The sequence below is a fragment of the Schistocerca nitens genome, chromosome 2, assembly GCF_023898315.1.
Source record: "Schistocerca nitens isolate TAMUIC-IGC-003100 chromosome 2, iqSchNite1.1, whole genome shotgun sequence".
Classification (NCBI taxonomy): domain Eukaryota; kingdom Metazoa; phylum Arthropoda; class Insecta; order Orthoptera; family Acrididae; genus Schistocerca; species Schistocerca nitens.
Genome location: NC_064615.1, coordinates 544,535,463 through 544,559,216, shown reverse-complemented (window position 1 = coordinate 544,559,216; position 23,754 = coordinate 544,535,463). Strand labels below are relative to the sequence as shown.

At 42.7% G+C, this 23,754-nt stretch overlaps 2 protein-coding genes across 2 annotated transcripts in view; both read right to left on the bottom strand.

The window, feature by feature from the left end:
• LOC126236541 (uncharacterized) overlaps positions 1–23,754 on the bottom strand; it is a 206,194-nt gene that overhangs the window by 88,649 nt on the left and 93,791 nt on the right. The gene's annotated exons all lie outside the window — the stretch shown is intronic.
• On the bottom strand, positions 1,682–22,191 carry LOC126236535 (uncharacterized). The gene is made up of 4 exons (XM_049945906.1): positions 22,152–22,191; positions 9,866–10,013; positions 9,547–9,767; positions 1,682–2,072 (listed from the first exon to the last, which is right to left on the bottom strand). The coding sequence occupies exons 1-4, from the start codon at positions 22,177–22,179 to the stop codon at positions 2,011–2,013; spliced, it is 459 nt and encodes a 152-aa protein (XP_049801863.1). The 5' UTR covers positions 22,180–22,191; the 3' UTR covers positions 1,682–2,010.

Genomic DNA, 23,754 nt, shown 5'->3' with positions numbered 1-23,754 from the left:
AATTGCAATCCTCTGCAGATCGACGGTTACGTTTGTAGCTTGTAACGTGGCAGTGTGTAACATACCTATGATAGAGTGCGAGAAACAGCTTGCTGTGTTCCTTCAAGAAACTGAAACCACGAATGCGAAGAGTTCTCCCATACATGGAGCTACCTTTCCTTCATCATGACAACGGCAGGCCACACAAGAGCGCTGTGACATGTGTAACAACCCCACACATTGTGTACGATGCCATAGATCATCTTACATACAGTCCCTACTTAGCCCCATCCGCCTTTCATCTGATACCAGAACTCGAAAAAAACTTTCGAGGATTTCACGTTGATATTGTTAATGTGGTGCAAGCAGAAGTAAGGTTGTGACCTCATCAACAAATTCAAACATTCTACAGTGACGGTATCAACAAACAGTTCTCTCCTTGGGATAAACTTCTTCGTCGCCATAGTGAATAAACTTCTTATCATGAAGAGTAAGGGTGTAGAAAGTTGTTGTCGTTGTGGTCTTCACTCCAGAGACTGATTCTATGCAGCTCTCCATGCTACTCTATCCAGTTCAGGCCTCTCCGAATAACAACTGCAACCTACATCCTTCTGAATGTGCTTAGTGTATTCATCTCCTGCTCTCCCTCTATGATTTTTACTTCGCAATCTTCCCCCCCCCCCCCCCCCCGCCCCCCAATACTAAATTCGTGATCCCTTGAAGCCTCAGAATAGGTACTACCAGCCGATTCCTTCTTCTAGCCAAGCTGTGCCACAAATTCCTCTTCCCCCCATTTCTGTTCGTTAATTACATGATATGCCCATCTAATCTTCAGTTTTCTTCTCAGCACCACATTTCGAAATCTTCTATTCTCTTCTTGTCTAAACTCGTTATCGTCCATGTTTCATGTCCATACATGGCTACACTCCATACAATTACTTTCAGAAAACACTTCCTGACACTTATATGTATACTCGATGTTAACAAACTTATCTACTTCAGAAACGTTTTCCTTTGTGTAGCGAGTCTACATTTTATATCCTCCGTACTCCGACAATCATCAGTTAGTTTGCTTCCCAAATATCAGAACTCATTTACTACTGTAAGTGTCTCATTTCCTAATCTAATTCCCTCAGAATCACCTGATTCAATTCCACTACATTCCATTATCATTGTTTTGCTTTTGTTGATGATCATGTAGAAAGTTAATAAAGTTTGTTTTATTTAAAAAACTTTAAAAATTTTCACATATAAAAATTCGGAGGCATTACGTTTCAGCACGCCCTTGTTTTTAAGTTTCAATCTAGAAGGACTACTAATTGAGACAGTATACGTTCGCTTTTATTACATTAATAATGTGAAGGCGCATCTTGACGTCATATTTCACAGTTTACCTTGCATAATACCTTGCAATGAAACCAACAGAACCGTGCGATATGACACCGTTTCCTCTGGATTACAGATGTTTCAGGTATTACCAGGCCAGGTAAGGCCAAGCAGTCGTAAGCCACTGCTGTGGCCGCCGGTGTCCTCGTGGCAGTCAGCTTGTTAAGGTTGGAACTGGATGTTGGGATTATAGAAGGTCAGAGTGAATAATGGCTGAAATGCATTTGACGTTATTAATAATAAGCCAGTATTTGCCAGTATTTACGTGAAGCTATAGACAGAGAAAAATCTTCTGCAGTGTAAATATAACAGTTGATGTTAAGTAACTACACTTTTATTGCGTAGCATACGACTATTACAGCAACAACAGAAAGATAAAATAAGGCAAACGCAATGTTTTAAATACTAATCTTTGCAACAATGAAATTTATTGCATGTCGTGAAGTAATCAGAAACTTCATAGAAGAGGATGAGTAGATTCCCTCGATTATGTTTGAGTAGAAAAGGTAAGTAATGACGCTCTTGCAGTTTCTTGGCTTCTCTGGAAACAGTAGATGTCTTCAGTCAGCAGGCCAGCCATTTAGTCTTCACTCACTCGCAGACGAGTCAGTCCCTTGAAGCTGAGCCACCAGACTTGCAATACTCCTAGTTCCTGGGGCAATGTGACAGGTATGGTTTACACTGATTCTTTGGCTTCACCACGTAAACTGCAACGAAAGGAAATACGTTTTAATAATGGCAGGAATTATGAAAATAGCACAGCAGTTTCAGATTACTGGTGATAAGACAACCGTAAGTCTTCGCTTTTTTACATAGCGTGAATTTCACTATCAGCACTGTGAGAAGATTGTGGTATGGTTGTATGTCAGTGAGAATGTGGTGTTCCGTCAGTATTTTTTTCTGTGCTACATTTTACCAAGTCATGCTTAATAGGCGGTGAATGTTGTTACGAGTGCCGTAATAATATCGTAACCATCGTAAATGCTGACAAGCACGCTATGTTACCGTTTTCCTATCCTTACTAGCACGACAGCAGACAGTTGGAAGATGGACCACGCGAGTAAACCTGATGTATGGCGCATTGCGAAAGTTGTCACTACAACTAAGTTCCTCTAGGAGGGTAATGTTCCTGGTGTGAAGCATTCAGTAAGCAACACATGTACCCTGTGACTTGTGAAATGGCGATAACCTCAGGGACCTCAGATACATTTACTGGGAAGTGATCTGGCCAGGCTGCATGGAGCGGCCGCGCGGTTAGAGGCGCCATGTGACGGATTGCGTGGCCCCTCCCGCCGGAGGATCGAGTCCTCCCTCGGGTATGGGTGTGTGTTATGTTCCTAGCATAAGTTAGTTGGTGTAGTGTGTAAGTCTAGGGACCGATGACCTCAGAAGTTAGGTCCCTTAGGAATTCACACACATTTGAACATTTGATCTTGCGATCCTCGACTTTGTAGTTTGGGAGTGGTGAGCACAGCGGGTCCCCAGTAACCGTGAGCGATCTGATGCAAAAGCGGCCCGACACGAGACCACCCTAACATTGGAACGATCCAGTGTGAAGCGGTGCCTTGCGGTTACTCTGTCCTACGTATGCAGCTCAGCCGCCGTATTCCACCGCCCGCACGGTTTCCCAGCCAGTTCAATGAACCAAAGAGATTTTAAATTAAAAACGCATACTGAAGAAACATTGTCGACGACAAACTTGTGAAAACAGAATTTCGTATTTGGAAAAATATATTCGCAGAAAATTTCCCCTTTATACGAACAAATGAAGTGTCAAACCTTACTATTCAAGGAATATGCCCGAATATCACCTGCAACGTTTGATAATATCGTGGACGCTGTAAAACCTGTTCTGCAACTGAATCCCATTTGTATCCAGCGACCCATTTCTGTTGAAGAGTGCCGCTTGCGTAAGATCTAAATTACGTTCGCATTCCAGCTGGGGCTAACAAGTAACGAATTATATTCACATCAGAATCAAAGACCGTATTGTTTCCGAGTCACAAAACGTATCTTCCAGAGGAAATATCGCTTGTCCTGTAACAACTATCTTCGAAATTAGTGGTCAAATACGTGCGACTCTTGATCGGGCTCAACGCAACCTATAAGGTGCACACTAAATATTTGGCCCGGAAATGCGAAACGGCTGTCGAAAGAACCAGAAAAGTGCTGAGGGCTTCTTTCGGAGGAATGCGCTCCATCCGTACCAATTCCTTCTTTCCCTCTTTCCCTATTTGAATTTCTCTAAAGATGGTTAAGGTGATGTAACATTTTTCTCTCAGTTACACAGTAGCACTGTAGGGAAGCAGCATACTCACGCCTTATAAAATTCACATCAGTGTTTCCATTGTGTGCCAGCCAGTCCGCTGTAACTAGCGCTGACGTCATAAATGTTGCGCAGTACTTTAAAATGAGGTAAGTAACCTGAAATATTTCTAGCATGTCAGGAGTAATACAAAATCAATATGTGCGGGATATCAGTTCAATAACTTTAAGAATTTTCGAAATTTGGTGGTTTCCTGTAATAATCATTGACGCAACAGAAAAGAGCTAGAAATTTAAAAATTTACATTTAGATTCCTTTTGCATAATAATTTAGTAGAAACAGTATTCCGGATCTCACAAATTAAAATTTTAGTTGAAATTCATGATTTTCTGGTTTTTGTCTTAGAAATTAAGGAAGCAAGATAGAATAAGTAGGTGAATAAATGAAGCTAGGATGTTTAAATTTAAGTAGAAGGGAGATCCGCTATGATCATAAAAATGTGAGAAGCTTCAACAGAATAATTATAAAACTATGGCTATAGCGTATCTCCAAATAGCAAGTTCAGAGCTCGTCTACTGCATGTAGTGTAATTAAATTAATTCTCTCGCCCAAAATATTTGACTTAGCCACATCAGACTTTTATTATGATTACTTACTTGTGTGCTGATTGCACAATTAAATTGAGAGCTTCATCAGCCATCAGCAAAGTAAGCAATGATTTATTCGATAACTTAAAGTGGTGCATTACTAGCCCAGCGGCTAGTCGGGAGAGCAGATTTGATCAGGCGTTCCCTTAGCCGTCCGCACCGCGGCTTTATATGTAAGAACGCTGCGCGAAAATGGAAGGCCCCAGTTCTCTCCAGACGCTGATTAGCGCACTACCTGTGCCGGGAGTCGCGTCGCGTCGGTATCATTGCTATAAACAGCCTCGGATGCAGTAATAAGTTACTCGGGATATGCGTAACCATGAAATCGTTTTCGAGTTAAGTGTTAATTTTGGGATGACGTTAATGATCTATCTTTAGTTTGCATATGTCGTATTTTCACGTGCCGCCGCGGGACAGACATTCTACTATTAATAGCGTGGCGTTTGATGAACATTATCATCAAATTATGGCGAGCATTCACTTAAACATTTAATTTGAACAGTTATAGTGGCATCAGCGCATTAGACTCTGAACTGCTCTGGTAGTTGGATAGTGTGGATTCTTTTTGGTCTGTGACTTTCAGAATATAGTGAACATTTTAGAGAGAATGGTTTTTGATTATGAATCCCAGACAATCTCCTAATTCCTCAGAGGTATAAGCTGTAGCCATAAATGTATTTCTCAGATGAAGTGGGCACTAGGAATTCTAATTTAGGCTTCACGTTTTGCTAATCACTTTATGGTTGCCAATATTGTAGTTAGAGAGCCAGTGTTGAGAACGGCAAACAACAACATTAAATAAATAATAGGAATATTTTACAATTATTCCACCCGCCGCCCCACAGCGCCATGTCAATGGGAAGATGGTACACAACTGCCAGATGCGTGATATCAGCGACATAACATCAAGGTTAGATTCTTCTACATTGTGGGTTCAGAAATGGTTCAAATGGCTCTGAGCACTATGGAACTTAACACCTGTGGTCATCAGTCCCCTAGAACTTAGAACTACTTAAACCTAACTAATATAAGGACATCACACACATCCATGCCCGAGGCAGGATTCGAACCTGTGACCATAGCAGTCATGCGGTTCCCGACTGAGGCACCTAAAACCGCACGGCCACACCGGCCAGCTACATTGTGGGAAAATGGTGACCATGTAGTTATATGGTAGCACCTTGGGGAAATGGTAGCCACATAGAATGGGAATAGTACTGCCTTGTGTCCTATGTGTGTCAGTTACAGACTGATGAAAATCTAGAGACAGGGGACAGTTACACTCTGTGAGAGACTACATGTAATGATGAGACGAATGTGTACAAACGTAAGTGTGAAACGAGATCTGATGAACATAAAATGACGAGGCCGTACAGAGGGTAGATTCATGAGAAAGTTGTATGGTTTCTGTAAAAATCAATTACTTAACACATGTATACATAATATTTGTGATGTGAAATACAGAAGTTTTGTCATATGAAACAAAGAAGTGCGTGCGTGTGTGTGTGTGTGTGTGTGTGTGTGTGTGTGTGTGTGTGTGTGTGTGTGTGTTTATTTGTGTGTGTGTGTGTGCGTGCCCATGTGATCATGTGTGCCAAAAAATGAGCCTATGTTATTGTCCCATTTTTTGGTCCTGTCTCTATATGGCAAGTCAAAACTCGAATCCTTCCATCGTCGACTCAACTAGTAACGGCAGTGTATGGGCGTGGCGATCTCGGGATTACCTAGCAGGCAGCTGGCGAGAGTCGCCAATCATCAGTTGTCATAATTCCTGTGCATGCTTCAACGACCACTGGTCTGGAAAGAGGCACATTGTATGTCACAGAAGACGGAGATATTGGCTTAGCGGCATGACCTGCGAGTATGTACAAACCAAAACAAAGCAATAAGAAAAAAGCTTGTTAAAGGCGTGATACATTGCAGCGAATCAAATTAATTCTGAGGCCAAACAGCCGACCTCTAGAGAACTTGTAGAACGCCAGTTCCACTGGAGCAAAATGAGATTCTCTCCTGGTGGATTGTATCGACCCAGCTGTGCTCGTGAAAATAAAATTGTCTGGCAGCTCCACTGCGGGTTGTATATGGAGCGATAAAACTACCCAAATCAAAGAGATAAGATACTTCTCCCGATGAAACATTTCTGAGAGAATATAACGGCAAACATCACTTAACACAGAACATTTTTACAGTAATACCAAATTAGTTTGATAATGTATCAGTGTTCTGTATAGGATAAGGTTCTCATGGTTTGGATCGTACACTTAAGCCTTCAAATCGCGAAGATGGACACTCTCCTCGTCGACACAAAAATAACACACGAAGTGCCAAACGTATCAAAAATGACGGAAGACTGGGAACTTCCAATGTAGGTCGATCTGCACTAAGCGAAATTGATCATTCAAGTAAAAATGTGGTGGAATGATGAGGTATAATGTCCGCCTCCGGTAGCTGAGTGGTGCCGGCACGGTAGCTCAGCGTGTTTGGTCAGAGAGGCGGTAATAAAAAAAAACTGAGTAAAGGAATCAACGATCAGCTTGAACGGATGTCTTGTGACGTCCGCCCAGACCAAACGTAACGAACAACAGCGAACAAAATAATAAAAAAAAGTGGTCAGCGCGACAGACTGTCAATCCTAGGGCCCGGGTCCGATTCCCGGCTGGGTCGGGGATTTTTTCCGCTCAGGGTATGGGTGTTGTGTTGTCCTAATCATCATCATTTCATCCCCATCGACGCGCAAGTCACCGAAGTGGCGTCAAACCGAAAGACTTGGACCAGGCGAACGGTCTACCCGACGGGAGGCCCTCGTAACAGCCATTATTATATGAGATATAATGAACAAAGACAAAAAATGCAGAAAGAATGCCTATAAGTAGGAGGTAAGCATTGAGACTGCATAAGAAAATGCGTCGAAGTGTGTTCGATGGGCCGGTTCTCCGGTAGGCTTTGCGCCACTATCTCCCAGCTGCCAACATTTCCAGATGGCCAAACACTCTCTTAAAGGTTTCCTCTGTGCCCATAGTACATTGTCACTAGGAAGTTTCTTACGAAGAAAGACTTCTTTTCGATACATTTACACTGATATATTTACCAAGGTCAGTGATAACATTGCAAATGAGCTCTTTAAAATCAACATGATCACATGTCTGATCGTGTCAGTTTATGCACCGACTGATACTATGTCCAGAGCTGATTGGATATCAGCATATATTAAACACGAGCTTTGGTATTTGTGTTAAGCTGTTGTTCAATTTGATTCTGAGAATTATAGTAACACCGAATGCTTACTGTACCTCTATACATGGATGAGGAGCGCAAGATGACCAAAGTATTACTGGCTTTGAAAGAGACCCAACGATATGAAAGGTGAGTCCATTAATTTTTACGTGCTCTAGACGATTCAAATTTTGCTACAGTTGGAAGGATTATTCACTCTGTACGATGTCTGTCGAAGTTAACTGATTTCAGCTCTGTGTGACCACCAGTTTGGTAGTCGACCACAATATTATTGCACCTGAGAGTAAGGGCGCTTCGGTAAGCACATCGTGAGTTTTTGTCGTGATACTTCGTAAGGACACGCTGAACCACTTGGCAGTGCATGTTCGTTCGTTTCCGTTAGTTACCTCTGTACTTTCCCCTCCGGTAGCTGAGTGGTCAGCGTGACAGAATGTCAATGATAAGGGACCGGGTTCGATTCCTGGCTGGGTCGGAGATTTTCTCCGCTCAGGGACTGGGTGTTGTGTTGTCCTAATCATCATCATTTCATCCCCATAGACGAGCAAGTCACCGAAGTGGCGTCAAATAGAGAGACTTGCACCAGGCGAACCGTCTGGCCGACGGGAGGCCCTAGTCACACTACCTTTTTTTTACCACTGTACTTGTTGACTGTAAGGCTTCCGCATGTTTCCGATAGCGGCCACGGAAAGCCAATAGGCATGTCCATCTTCACACTCATGATTACTACATCAAGAAAGTTAAAACGATAGTAAATCGCGAGTGCTCACATGTGTTTGTTTGCATCTGATACTTCAATAATACCTGTTCTACGACGCCGTTACAGAAATGTTTTAGAATAATTTATCAAGGTTCCTGGTATTCTTAAGACTGCTTGGGCGGTTAAATACACGACACAACTTTGAAGACCGCGTACATTTGAGCTAAAGCATTCTGCTCAAGTTACTTCTAAGGTGAATCTGAAAGCCATTATCATGTTGCACTTACAATTGTTATAGGTAATCGTTACTCTCGTGCTGACCAGCAAGCTGGAGACAAAATTTCTAACCCAATGGAAATCTCAACCAGTACTACGACTACGATTGTTCACATTCCTTCTACCTCCATATTTTGAACTGACCTAATTAACTTGCTATTACCACGTTCAGTTCTCAGCCTTCACTGGTTCCCAAATAAAATGTGAGACATGCTGCTATTTATAAATTCCTCGAACTCGGGATAGTTTTATAATGCTTTCACTGTTGATTAGTAAAACTGTGTACCATTGTCTGTGGGAAGCATATATTTTGGTTTGGTGGTACATTAGAGATGTCTGTCGCTAGGCTTCGTATGAGTGTGTGCATTAATTGGATGGCAAGATGACGTCTCCGACTAGGTAAAGTCAATCGGTCGGTAATTTTTGAACTTTTTTAATCTTGTACGCATCTTTCTGTTTGTTCCTAAAGTGTTAATATAATTCTTTATATACATTAATTCCACCGACGGCCTTCCACAGTATACAACGGAAAGTGTGCCCCGCCTATTGCTTTATAGTATTTCACTGTGTATAGGTGTACGTACAATGCTGCCAACACATTCACTGTGGAAATTAACCACACGCTATGTATCACGGCACTCGTGGTAACTTACGGTGAATGTTCAAATATCTCTTCGTAAAATATTGAAACTGTAGTCCATAACGAATTTCATGTCACGTTACACAACGTAATCGTCATACAAGAATTCAGATTTAAAACTTTCGAAGGTTAAAAAATGCAGTTGATTTAAGGGGATCACAAATTATAGTAAATTGGAGATCAAAAAGGGTGGAATGTGGCCCAGAATAGTTGTGGTGGGGAATCACGAAGAGTAGTAATTTCGTAAAGCAGATAATCTTTCATTGAGCAGTGAGGCAGGGGTAACCACTTTTCCTTTATGATTTGAATTCACTCTTATTTCCACATTCACTGAGGAGCCCTTCGCGCAATATGATGCTAAGCAGTCTGATGTTATCTTGTTAATATTGCACAGAAAACAGTTTTATATAAAGTAACCTACCTTTCGGTAGCTGGTTGTAGCAAGAATACAGCTTCAGCGAACTAGCATACAAGTAGAGCTTGTTGTCTGCCTCGACACAAATGGTATCATCGTCATCTTCCGTGTAGGACGACCTCGCCAAAAATCTATTCTCAGCCGTGATATTGCCGGTGCTTAGATTCTCATTCAAGATGCTGGCGGTGGTAGGGGTTGCCCGTGGACCTCCGCCACTGCTACCAATGCTGTAAAAATCAATGAACATAATTACAGCTCGTTGTTCCCACTACTGGGTGTTAGTGTAACTCTACCAACTATATTTGCAATACTACTATCTAATAACGTGACTGTACCAGCTGCTAGCGTGAAAATACTGAACTGTAGTGAAATCCTGTTGACTCGTAGAACGACTCTGCCGCTTGGTAATATACCTCCACTGGATGGCAATGGTGTCCTATTGTCTGGTAGTGTGCCTCTATGATTGGTATTGGCTATGACGTAAATGAAAACCAATGTAATTACATTCAGGGGAGTTGCAGAAAGAGGATACCGGATATTTGTGACATTTATGTAGAACACCTGAAGATGTACAGTATTCCAACACGAGAGCACCACGTTTTTCTGCAAGTACGTCAGACAGAACGGAAATTACATTTCCGTATTAACGAGGATAAGAATTACGGATTTAGAGTAAATGAGGTAGTTAATAAGAAAATCAGATCATAGCTTTTGTTACACATAACTTTCCTAGAGAATTTTCGTGAAGAAGCAGGAAATGAACGACAAAACATGTAATAAATTCTGTTATTCATTTATTCGTTCAAATGTAATATGGCGCAAATGCCAGCGAGCTATTCAGTCACCGAAAGTTATTGAAACCGTAGTGTTGTGTGTTTTGACTTGACTTAAGGTTCGACGGGAGTTCAAGCGGCTTGTAAATTACAACCCAGTGCCTCACGCACTTTCCAGATACTTGAATTTACTGTTTTATAGCCATATATTTTAATTATATGTATTTAAGAATTTTGCTAGTGGTTGATGTGTATGAAAATGTAATGTGGGGTGAAAGAGTAAACTAGGAATAATTATTTCAAAACGTAAAGGTAAATAAGCTGGCGACGTCAGGAAAATTGTGTACGAAACACGAAGAACATGTTTCAAGTAATAATCGTTGGCTGGAGAGCGTGGACAGAGATGAGTTGAGAAGCATCTGTGCTGTGGTACGGATGTGTGTGTTGACACACATGTGTCAATTGAATATTGTGCAGGAAAAGGTGTTATAATTTGTGGGGAGGCAAAATATAAGTGAGTGAGCTCGCGAATGGGCACAGTACATGGTCGCAAGAAAATTTTTGGAATTAATGGAGAAAGCAATATGGATCACGTTTATTCAAGCAGCTCGCTAAGCAAGAGGCTGGTGCCAATACTGAATTTCGTGACAAGTATTACATCGTTCCGCAAGTAACTCATGGCAAAGTAAATATCCAGCCAGCATTTTATAGTTGTATAGTCGGCATGCCAACGCAACAGCAACTGTCTTGGAACATCAGAGTGGTCTAGTCAATGCAAACTTGTGTAATCGGCATGCCAGCGTAATAGTAATTATATTGTAACATTAGAGCGGTCTAGTCAAAGCAAACTTTATTGACCTAAGTCGTTAACCGTCAACAAAGCTGATCAAATTTACAATTGATGTTCAATCAAGTCATCATTGTCATAACACCATGTAGTTAGTATAGTTGTTCATATTGTGCTTCACTACTACAGTAGTGTAGACAATAAGTAACTTATTTACGTGCAGTACATGTTTCAGTGGCTGAAGTATTCTGGCTACCTTGCAGTCGAATAATTTTCTGATTATACTGTCGCACAAGAAGTTGAATAGCACAGTCAACGTGGTGAAGTGGTTATTATGATGGTAGACTGTAGCATGGAGGGTCTTGAGTTCGAATCACACCTGAAATGCAAAATTTTGATTTCTATATTCCGTTCGAGTACATCCTAAAAGTATCCACAAATGTCAACAATCATTGTACTGGAATGTTCTGTAACTGTGTATATACCGTATGTGTTCTGGCCAGAGACAGTTCGCTCTGCCCTCTTGTATTTGCAAGTGCTGAATAAACATTCTTTAGGTGAAGTTAGTGTTCGTTATACATCTAATTACACCTTATTCTACGTGACATTATTCTGGTGGAGACGTTGGATATTGGAACCTGGGTAGCGCACATTATCGACGACACAGTTGCTCCCATCAGACCACAACAGAGCCGCCGTTTGCGTGGCGAGGAACCCGAGTTCTTGCTATATTTTACAGATCGCAATCTATAGGAGACAGAAGAAGAAGAGGACGTCACGACGAAAGCAACTGTGTGCCACCACATGAGACATCCTTCCGGGATCTCTGGTGACGATGGACAAGATCCAAAGAAGTGGTTGAAGGTATATGAGCGTATACCAACATTTAACAAATGGAATGACACCGTGTGTTTGGATAACGTATTTTTCTACTTGGAGGGCACTGCCAAGCAGTGGTATGAGAACGAGGAATAGTTCACAAGCTGGGAAGTATTCCAGGCGGAACAGCGCAGGTAATTTGGCGACACACAAAGACAGAAGTGCAAGGCTGAAGATACATTAAAGTGCAGGGCACAGCGTCCAGGAGAAACTACAGCATCCTACATTCAAGATGTCTTGTAGCTGTGTAAAATAGTGGATCCTAGAATGAAGGAGGAAGATGAGGTTGTACATCTCATGAAGGGTGTTGCTGAGGACATGTATCAAGCCCTACTCCTGAAGGAGTTTTCGACAGCAGACGACTTCATAAAAAGGTGCCAGTACATCCAGACAATGGATCAAAAAACGGCTTCCAAGCGTCGCATCGATGTCTGTGATGGAGGAAGGAACTGTTTTCACAAGTGTTCTTCGTCAGACAGTGAGAGAGGAAGTTTAGAAGGTACTTGGATTGCACGGCGAGCAAAAAACAGAGACGCTTCAAGAGGTCATAAGGGAGGAAGTGGAACAGACATTGAACCCAATCTCTCGTCCTTCATTTCCATTTAAAACGATAAAAAAGTCGAGACCCAGATAAAGTTGCGTTCCCACAATACCGCATTAGGAACCTGTTTGGGCACCAAGGAAAACTGATGTCTGAGGACCCAGGATAACGAACCAGTATGTTTCCACTGTGGACGACCGGGACATGTGGTGCGCTACTGTCGAGAAAGGCGGCGGATATTTGATGACTCCCGCTCCAGAAGACAGCTGACCTATCTAACCTGACGCCAACTCCGGGACGACGAAGATGAACAAGAAAATATGAGTGTAGGACGATGTAGGTCACCATCGCTGCAAGCTATCCGCTAGAGAGGCCGCTCCCCAACACGCCAATCGAGGTCTTCATCGCTGTTTAGAAGCTCCAGCCGATCACCTAGCCGCCGAAACATGGAAAACTAAAGGGTGCGACCTTCCTTGGAGGTGAGGCCGCCGAAGACAAAAATCCTCCGCCACCGATCACTACAAAAATGATAAGAAACTACTTAGATATCCTCATGGATGACCAACCACCTCAAGCTCTTGTGCACTCGAGCATCATATTCAGTCATTTCGGAGAAGTACCACCACCAGTTGCAGAAAACAGTATTCGTCGACAGCAAAACATCTCTGCTGAAGTTGGCTAATGGGAAAGATGAAAAATCTACAGAAAGATGTGTGATTCGTGTGGGTATAAGTGGCCATTCATAGCCCGTAGAATTCATCGTCTTACAAGAGTGTAGTCATAACATCGTTCTCGGATGGGACTTTCTGAAAGCTTATTATGCAACTATAGATTGTGGTCGCTCGAAGATTATGCTAGACGAGATGAGATACTGTGGACAGGAAGATGCACATCCGAGAGCGTGTGCTGGATGAAGTGGTCATTCATGCAGTCAGCGCTAGTATGGCAACTGTCAGATGTCCTGCCATCCATCAACCCATGGTTCTTGTAGAGCTATGTAAGAGAAGCATACCACTGAAGAGCCGGCCGGGGTGGCCGAGCTGTTCTAGGCGATACAGTCTGGAACCGCGCGACCGCTACAGTCGCAGGTTCGAATCCTACCTCGGACATAGATGTGTGTGATGTCTCTAGGTTAGTTAGGTTTAAGTAGTTCTAAGTTCTAGGAGACTGATGACCTCAGAAGTTAGGTCCCATAGTGCTCAGAGCCATTTGAACCATTTGAACCACTGAAGAATAACTTGGTCATCCCAGGCTCTGTTGTCTCATTTAAGAACGGAATCCGTGGTTTGAGGATAGTAAACTGGCGCCGCGAACCGCAGTCCTTCCAAGACGCATGTGCTTAGCAAACGCTGAGTCGTTAATTGAAGAACAGGTGAGCGTCATAAAAACCTCCCACGCCGAGTCTGTGGGCGAAATTGGCGCTACTACTACGAGACTAGAACTTCTAGTTCAACTATCACCAGATCTCACTAACGAGCATCAGAGAAAGCTACTTGCCATTCTTCAAGAGTTCTCTGAACGCTTCAACCACAGTGAAGATCATATTAGACAAATCGACGGTGAAGAATCGGATTAGCACTGGAGACCATCAACCAATAAGCCAGAGAGGTGTCAGCAACGGAACGTCGAATAATTCGCGACGAGGTAGAGAAAAAGATGAAGAATGACATAATTCAGCCTTCGCCGAGCCCATGGTTCTCATGAGGAAGAAGGATGGCAGTTGGCGCTTTTGTGTTGATTACAGGAGGCTTAATAAGGTAACTAAAACGCATGGTTACCCCTTTTACGAATTGACGATACACTAGATTGCCTGAAGGGGGCTAAGTTTTCCTCAGCCATGGACATGGGATACTGGCAAATCGAAGTAGATGAGGCTGATCGTGAGAAAACTGCATTCATCACCCATGAGGGCCTGTATGAGTTTAAGGTAATGCCGTTTGGTTTGTGTAATGCACCAACAACTTTTGAACGGATGATGGATAATCTTCTAAGTCACCTGAAGTGGACGATATGTCTTTGTTATTTAGATGACGTTATAGTGTACTCAGAACACTTGATGAACACATAAAAAGACTGAGGGCTGACTAAACAACAAGGTGGACTGAAACTTAATCCAAGGAAGTGTCTCTTTGGCGTGAGATCTATAACGAAATTTCCAATTCCTAAAAGTATTAGAGATATGAGAAGCTTCCTCGGGTTATATTCTTATTACCGTTTGTTTTATCAAAGACTTTTGTATCACAGTCAGGCTACTCCAAGATAGTTAAAAGCCTATGCTAAATTTATCTGCGGTGGTGCTCAACAAAATTCTTTCGATATGCTACGAACAGCTCTGACGACTGACCCTGTACTTGGTCTGTATGATCAGAGAGCGCCTGCAGAACTACACACAGATGCAAGTGGACAATGGATCGGTGTTGTTCTGGTGCAAATTTCGGATGGAAAAGAGAAGGTTATAACCTAAGCTTCAAGGAGACACACAAAAACAGAGAGAAACTACTCAACTACAGAAAGAGAATGTCTTCCTGTAATCTGGGCCATGTGCGAATTTCGACAGTATCTCTATGGAAGGCCATTCACAGTTGTTACAGATCATCATTCACTTTGTTGGTTGGCAGGTCTTAAGGATCCCACAGGATGACTCGCCAGGTGGGCACTACGTCTTCAAGAGTATGACATTACCATAGTGTACAAAAGTGGAAGAAAACACCAAGATGCCGACTGTCTCTCAAGAAACCATGAGCAAGACCATCAAGACTTTGAGGAAGACAGTGACTGTCTCGCTGCATTCCAGGATCTCTCTGCTGATCAGAGGAAGGACACCAAGATATCTCAAATTATGCTTGCCTTAAATCTGTCAGAGGATGCGGAAGGACAATTTAAGGTAGTTAATGGATTACTTTGCAAGAAAAACTTTAATCCGTTTGGAAAGTGATTCCTAAACACATGTGCTTAGATGTTCTACAGAAAATCCATTACACACCTGAGGCCGGACATTTAGGATTTATTAATACGTACGATAGGATCTGCAAGACATTTTTCTGGCCAGGTTTATGGGAGTATACGTCACTATGTGTCGCATTATGGAGAGTGCCAGAGGAGATGAAACCACCTGGCCGACTCATACCAATTCCACCAGCCGAAACGCCTTTCCAGCGTGTTGGGATTGACCTCCTCGGACGATTTCCAACGTCTGCTAGTGGCAATAGGTAGATTATTGTTTGGACTGATTATCTCACACGCTATGCCATTACAAAAGCCGAAGCATTCGAGGTAGCCAAATTCATCGTGGAAGACATTGTATTAAAGCACGGTGCCCCAAGGTCGTTAATTACGGATCGAGGGAAAGGTTTTCAATCGAATCTCGTGACAGAGATAGTCCGTCGATGCAACATTTCTCATCACATGACGACTGCCTACCATCCGCAAACTAACGGGCTTACTGAACGCCTTAATAAGACCTTGGCCAACGTGGAATTAATGTTCGTCAATGTTGAACAGAGCAACTGGGTTCAAATGGTTCAAGTGGCTCTGAGCACTATGGGACTTAACTTCTAAGGTCATCAGTCCCCTAGAACTTAGAACTACTTAAACCTAACTAACCTAAGGACATCACACACATCCATGGCCGAGGCAGGATTCGAACCTGCGACTGTAGCGGTCGCGCGGTTCCAGACTGTAGCGCCTTTAACCGCTTGGCCACTCCGGCCGGAAGAGCAACTGGGATGACGTGCTACCTTTCGTGACGTTTGTCTACAACACCGCCAAACAAGACACTACAGGTTTTACGCCATTTTTCCTGGTGTATGGCGGTGAGGCGACTGTGATGATGGACACTGTGTTTCCATTACATCCTGATGACGTGGACGAAGACTACATCGGCCAGGTGTTAACCAGAGCTGAGGAAGCTCGGCAGTTAGCTCGATTCCGATGGAAGGTATGACGTGAGCTACCGCCCTGTTGTCTACCAGCCTGTTGTCCTCGTCTGGATCTTCACTTCTGTTCGGAAGGTTGGTCTCCCTGAGGAGTTCCTCAGGCGCTACTTTGGACCTTATAAGGCTGTAAAACAGTTGTCTGATGTTACTTGTGAAGTTGAATATTTCGACATCGACACAAGACGATGAATGAACAGAGATACCGTCCACGTCCTTCGGATGAACCCCTATAAAGATCCTGGAACCCAGGGTAAATTCAAAGCCCCAGCGTTAGGCGACAAGCGGAAAGGTGACGAAGAGCGTAGCGGCAAAGGATATTCTAAGAAGATCACCGTCAGGGCGAACATCTGCCATCGGGAGTTGGAGCATGTAGGACCGATGACTTGTTCCCGGACTAGGACAATGTAACACCGAGACGCACTTCTCTTAAGGAGGGAGCAATATCTCAGAATAAGGTGAGTAGCACAGTCACAGCGGTGTATTGGTTATGATACTAGGCTGTTGCATGGAGGATCATGAGTTCAAAACTCAACTGAAGTGCAAAATTTTAATTTCTATATTCGGTTCTAGTACATTCTAGCCGTATCCACAAATGTCAAGAATCATTGTACTGGAATGTTCTGTATGTGTTCTGGCCGGAGGCACTTCTCTCCGCGCTCTTGTATGTGCAAGTGGTGAATAGACCTTCGTTAGGTGGTGTTGGTCATTCATATAATTACACCTTCTTCTATGTGACAATATACTGCGTTCTGTAAATGACATTCATCTATGAAATATCAATATTGACAAATAGTTGTTACCGTCTATTTTATGGGATCATTTGTAAAGTAACTGATGAACAATAATAATCAGTTCTGGTCACAATTAAATATATTTTGAAACAAACAGCATTATTTTGAGTTACACAACACAGTACAGTTTCTATGAAGTTTTACTAGTCGTTGCATAGTTAAAATAAACATTATAAATGGACAAATTAACTTCTTTTATTTTTATATTATACGTGTTTTCTACATCGAAGACCATTTTGTTTATTTGTAGTTTCACCTTTCTGGTCCAGTATTTGAATGATTTTAAAGTCATTGGCTACTTTCCAAATGTAACTTTTACTCGTTCTGGAGCTGGCGACACTTTTTTCTGCAGTTTAAATTCATTGAAATAAGTTTGGTATACATAATTATAGGTAACTAGTGTAAGACTTTAAGTTGTTACCACCATTTTCTTTTTACATTTCTACCATTGTTGTAAACATCCATGCGCCAACGATCACGTTGTAGCTGTCTTTTTTCTATCGGTAAGCATTGATGTTCGTGTTAGTGCCCCGTTAATAGTAATTGTGGAAGAGTAGTACTTTTGTCACAAAAAACATACCGTACACATGAGCGTATATGTGGGTTATACGCTGTTACACAAAATAATGTGTCTCATTTGTTTATTGATTTCTGTGGATGATTCGGAACAGCAAAAATTTTTCAGTAGACGAGGTGTTCTTCACAGTAACGAAGATGAACAAGTACTCATGGCTAATAAGATGTGCACTTTAGGGTATGGTGGAATTTTTCTTTGTCCATACAATCATCTCCTAAAACCTGGAATACTTTCCTTAAGTCCGCATAAATAATTGATCTAGTGTTAACAACAGAAGCCCCATGACAGATTTTTCGCGGTGACGCTATTGCTGTACTGAGGCTATTACGTCACAAGACTGTAGGGAATTTGAAATCTGCAGAGGATTGAGGACTGATGGCGATGGTGGAACTTGGCCCTGAACGTAGTTAGTTATAGCCAATTGCGCTTAAATATGTAAAGAGATCGAATCACTGTGTACTTACTCCACTCAGTATGCACACGGAGTGAAAATTTACTTTCTTCCCTTCTTGGCAGCCATTTCCTAATTTGAGTCCCAACCAGCTATAACCCCAGCCTCTTTGCTTGCCCGGATGTTGCAGGCTGAGAGGACTGGCCGACTGCATGTGGCCGAGCTACCGTGTCAGCCACAGACAGCACCTGGCGACTGTTTGTCGGATCAACAAGAGTGGTCTTACGTGCCATGAAGAGTACAGGCTGCAGCAAACTGCAGGCGGTGACTCACGTCTGTACCAATTATGTTTCTCGCTTTCGATCGGAGTAGATTCTCTCTGGTTTCGAGCGGCCAACTGAAGTGATAAAGGCTGCCAGTTTTGCTTGCGAGATGAAAGCAGAGCTCACCAGCTGCAGTGTAGTCCATACGACCGATTGCGGAGCTCTGCTACAGAGTCAAGTGGGGGGCGTGAATAAGAGGCTTAGTCCGTGTAGGCTGCAGACTCCTCGACTTGTGCCATAAGGTTTCTGGGTTTCGGTTTCTGCTGAATAGGTCAGGAGTGCACTACACGCAGGTGGCTATAAGGTAGCAGGGGCTGTGTGGCGTTGTTGACAGAAAAAAGAATCGAGCCGGTGCCGAAATTGTGTTGTACTGATCTTAGAGAGCTTTATCAGCAATCTCTAGGAAACTGCGTTTTACTAGAAATTTCTCTCCTCACTACGTATTTAACAAGTACTGCCCCTCAAACGTGTGTGAAATATCAACTCGATTTTGTTGGTAAGTATTTGAGGTTAACTTTCGCCGACATAATCTTTTCGTTTGCTCAGCTTTACTACAAGATAAACAATGAAAAAAAAATTGAACCGTGCAGTATGGCAAACCACCTTTTTTCAGCCTTTTTTCCGTTGCCCTTGAAAGTCTTTCCGCGCCTGCCACACCCCTTGGTGAACTCCCACTCGATCACGTTTGGGGGGGATCAACCTCAGTGTGAGAAGTAACTGAGCTGGCCACCGGTGAGGACCGATCACAGGACTCGAGCGTGCTGGACGTCCGTTGTATTGCCACGTCCGGCCCACCACGGTGATGCCCATCCGCTGCAGCTTCAAGTTGTGTAACCAAAGCTATCAGAGCCAGGAGCTGAGAGTGAAGAGTCACCAACTCGGCCCCAGTCCATGCTAAAGACGGTAGAAAACTCCACTACTGAGACAAAAGAACTAACGACACGTGCTGCGAAACTTTACGGTAGAACGACGCAAGAACTGCACTTATTAAATTAGATTAACAGCAGACAATCAAACCCGAACTACCGAAGAACTCAGGTGAGACTAAATAGTACGCTCCTAATTAGGAACCTGTAGTATAACACAAAATCGGTTTCCTTCACGACGCAAACCGAAACGCAAGAACTGTGTGTGTTACATATTACGCTAACACGCAGAAACTCAAGAAAATAAACTATCAAAGCACACAGATGAAATTATACAATTCGCTCCTGTTTATGAACTTGTAAAAGTCACAAAATCGGTTACTTCCCTTTGTCTACTTCAGTGTAGATTTTCGTTTATACGATTAGAACAGTTGTAAAGATTGTTCTTCCGTGGCCCTAAAATTTTTCTGTGGCTTCAGATCCGCCATTCAGATCTGCAAGGCTCTTTCGGTTCAATTATAGTAGCGTAATGTTTCATTTTTGACTGGAATGATACTGATCTTGTAATATAACGGTTTTGCGTGAGTTCGTATGCTAGTTCCATTTTCTTCGGTGTACCTTACTTGTGACATTATCTAACCCATTATATTGGGTCTATTCTCACAAATATTTGAACTTGACTCTTTTGATATTTCCGGGTTTTATCCGTACATATTTTTCTCTGTTGTGTTTAAGGTTAATGTATTCCGTTACTTTCATACGATTTTAGCTGCAATTTCTTGAGGCGTTTCTATCATTAATTTCACATCAGTTTTGCCCTTAGAAATATAGTCAGCAGAAGCGAAACATTTCAATTCTAATGTTTCTCTTTCTTGTCCTGGAATCCTAAAATGTTTTTCTCTTGTAGTTATTTATCCCACTCTCTCATTACCTCGTCTATGACAAGATTGAAGGGAATCAGTGGGAGCGTATCGCCCTGCCGAACCCGTGTCACTCTGAATGACTAAGAAATTACTCTTAGAAATTTAACATTTGAAGTTGTGTTTGTGAGCGTTTGTTCGAGTTACTGCCTGGTGGGTTTTGTTAGGAATACTGTCTGTTCCCCCGCAGACTAAGCCTTGACAGGACTGGGGCCGTAGCAATCAATGATCCAGGCTACATATGCGGGACAGTCTATTTCTGATAGTTTGTCGCTTGGTAAGAGGAGGATTCCAATTAGTCAGGAACTTGGAAGTTGGTCAACGGCTTCCCAAACTACTGAAGATATGAATACCAAGAATAAAGGTCCAAGACGAGTCGTTTTCTTCTGAGAGTGATACCTTAACGTTAGTAAAGGTCGAGAGTAAGGACCTCAGTACGGTGAATCTAGCAACAGGGGCATCCTACCAAGTAGCACAAAAATCCACGTCGTGCCTGAATTTCAACAAGCGGCTTCGTAGTCAGTGTCTCTCTTGACGGTGGCTGCAAAAATCAGTAGCGTCTGTTACCGAAGCTGTTCCATGTAGACAGGCCTATTCAGAATCTAGCGATTCAATTGCAGATGCAACATGCCACAAAGAGGCTAACACCCCCTCCTAATATACTTTTAACTAAAATACGATTGCAAATACTGAACGGAAAAGTAGTCCACGGCGTAAACACTCCTCATCACTGGTAACAGTGAGCCAAATAGGCCATCGGGTTCCGGAGAGCCCAGAAGAACATACAAGGATGACTCGGAGCTCGCTAGAACTCCTCGTATGTGGTCCCAAAAAACACAGTGATATAATATGACGAGTTTCGTTTTCCTCCACTGCCTTTGTATTTACACATTTTAAGGCAAAGTGCTATTTGTTCCACAAAGTTATATTGTTCTATGTCGATAGAATACTCTCTACAGGAATTCTTCGGCGTAGACAAGGAATTGCACAAAATACAATAAGACACTGTTACATTGTCTGATACGTCGTTCGTTAATTTTTATATGCACAGCTCAGTCATCCCACTAGTTTAGTATGCTTCATCCCTCTCTAACTCGTGTTATCCTCTTCGTTTTCGAAGCTTGTAAGATCCGACATCCGTTACAATCCGTTTTGCAATATTTACATCTGCATGTGGCACTGAAAATCGCTCGGCCCCTGGTAGCTGAGTGGTCAGCACAATGGAATGTCATATCTAACGTCCCGGGTTTGATTCCCAGCTATGTGGAGATTTTCTCCGCTCAGGGACTGGATGGTGTGTTGTCCTTATCATCATTTCATCCGCATCGACACTCATGTCGCCGAAGTGGTGTCAACTCGAAAGACTTACACCAGTAGAATGGTCTACCCGACGGGAGGCCCTAGCCACACGGCATTTCTATTTTACAACAAATCGTACCTTCAATTGCTTGATAGAGTTTCTAGTTTGCAGGTCATGGGGTATATAAGTACTAGTCAGCGGAACTTAAGGTTGGTTATTGCTTGACAAATACTTTTAAATCACTGGATATGTTCATATAGAGAAAACGAACACCTGTCTTCGCGTATCTATGCAGTAGCACTGCTCGTGTGGGCAAGTAAATGAAGAAATCTTCCTAGAATTCTGTCTATACTCTAAGCTGTTTTCCATTTCGAACTATTACGTGGCCAATTGTGGCAATGAAAAATTCTTCGACAGTTGTAGAAAGAGATTTTCACGCGAATTACTACATCAGAATTTATGTAAAAGGGAGTTATGGTACAAAAAAGTTTTTAGTGTCGAAAATTTATAACTTCTGCCAGTACTCACCAGCAACAAACAACAGAACAACTTTCATTGTGCTCGACAAGAACTATTACTGCTCCCTGCGTTGTACTTTCGTTTATATATGTTTAAACACTCAATGGCAACATCGAATATTATCGTTAAGTTCCCTTCTGATTTTCCGTTCCGGGAACTGTGGTTGCAGCAACAAGCAGCAGACTGACTTTCCTTGTACTTGAAAAGATTTATCGTTCGATGTGTCATATTTATTATGAACAATATTTCGAGTTCTGCTGCCAAAATGATGTGTTACCGTACTGCACCGGTCATTTCTTTTTCTTTTTATTGTGTGGCACTGCAGTAGAGCCGACCAAACGAAAAGACGGTATCCACTGAAGTTAACCCCCACTACTCACCAACACAACCGAGTTGATATTTCACACACGTTTTAGGGGTAATATTTGTTAAATCCGTAGTGAGAAGACGTGGGTTCCTAGAGATTGCTAACATCAGTACAATTTAGGCATTGGCGCGAAATGAGTTTTTTCTGCGTCAAAAATCGTATCTCTTCACGCAGTATGGCTCAAATCCTGATGAAAGAAGCTGTACAGAAGTCAATGATCGCTTATACGATTCAACGTGCAATCTAAACGTCTTTCCATTTTGAGGAGGAGAGCCTTGCAGCTAGAACATAGAATACTTAGGAACTTCATTACCTAGATAGTTGAGTCTACTCACCTATCTTAGAATCACATGAAAGAATGTGTTTTAGAGACCACCGTCAGCAATTTCCGCCTTTTTCTACATTTTGTGTTGTTCTTAGATGTGGGGTTGTGTTCCACACATTTCTGTCATATATATAAATTTTATTGATTGGCGACTCCATGTTGTCTTGTGCACTACGACCAGATAACAGGTATACTTGAAAAAAGAGACAGCATTGGTCGTATATTTTTTTACTATTGCAAAATCGATTTTCTGTCACTGAGTGACCATCTTCAGTGCTATATTGTATAACTTAAATTGGGATGCACTGTTGTCACTAAGCTTACGGCAATCTCTCTCTCTCACACACACACACACACATATATATATATATATATATATATATATATATATATATATATATATATATATATATATACTCCTGGAAATGGAAAAAAGAACACATTGACACTGGTGTGTCAGACCCACCATACTTGCTCCGGACACTGCGAGAGGGCTGTACAAGCAATGATCACACGCACGGCACAGCGGACACACCAGGAACCGCGGTGTTGGCCGTCGAATGGCGCTAGCTGCGCAGCATTTGTGCACCGCCGCCGTCAGTGTCAGCCAGTTTGCCGTGGCATACGGAGCTCCATCGCAGTCTTTAACACTGGTAGCATGCCGCGACAGCGTGGACGTGAACCGTATGTGCAGTTGACGGACTTTGAGCGAGGGCGTATAGTGGGCATGCGGGAGGCCGGGTGGACGTACCGCCCAATTGCTCAACACGTGGGGCGTGAGGTCTCCACAGTACATCGATGTTGTCGCCAGTGGTCGGCGGAAGGTACACGTGCCCGTCGACCTGGGACCGGACCGTAGCGACGCACGGATGCACGCCAAGACCGTAGGATCCTACGCAGTGCCGTAGGGGACCGCACCG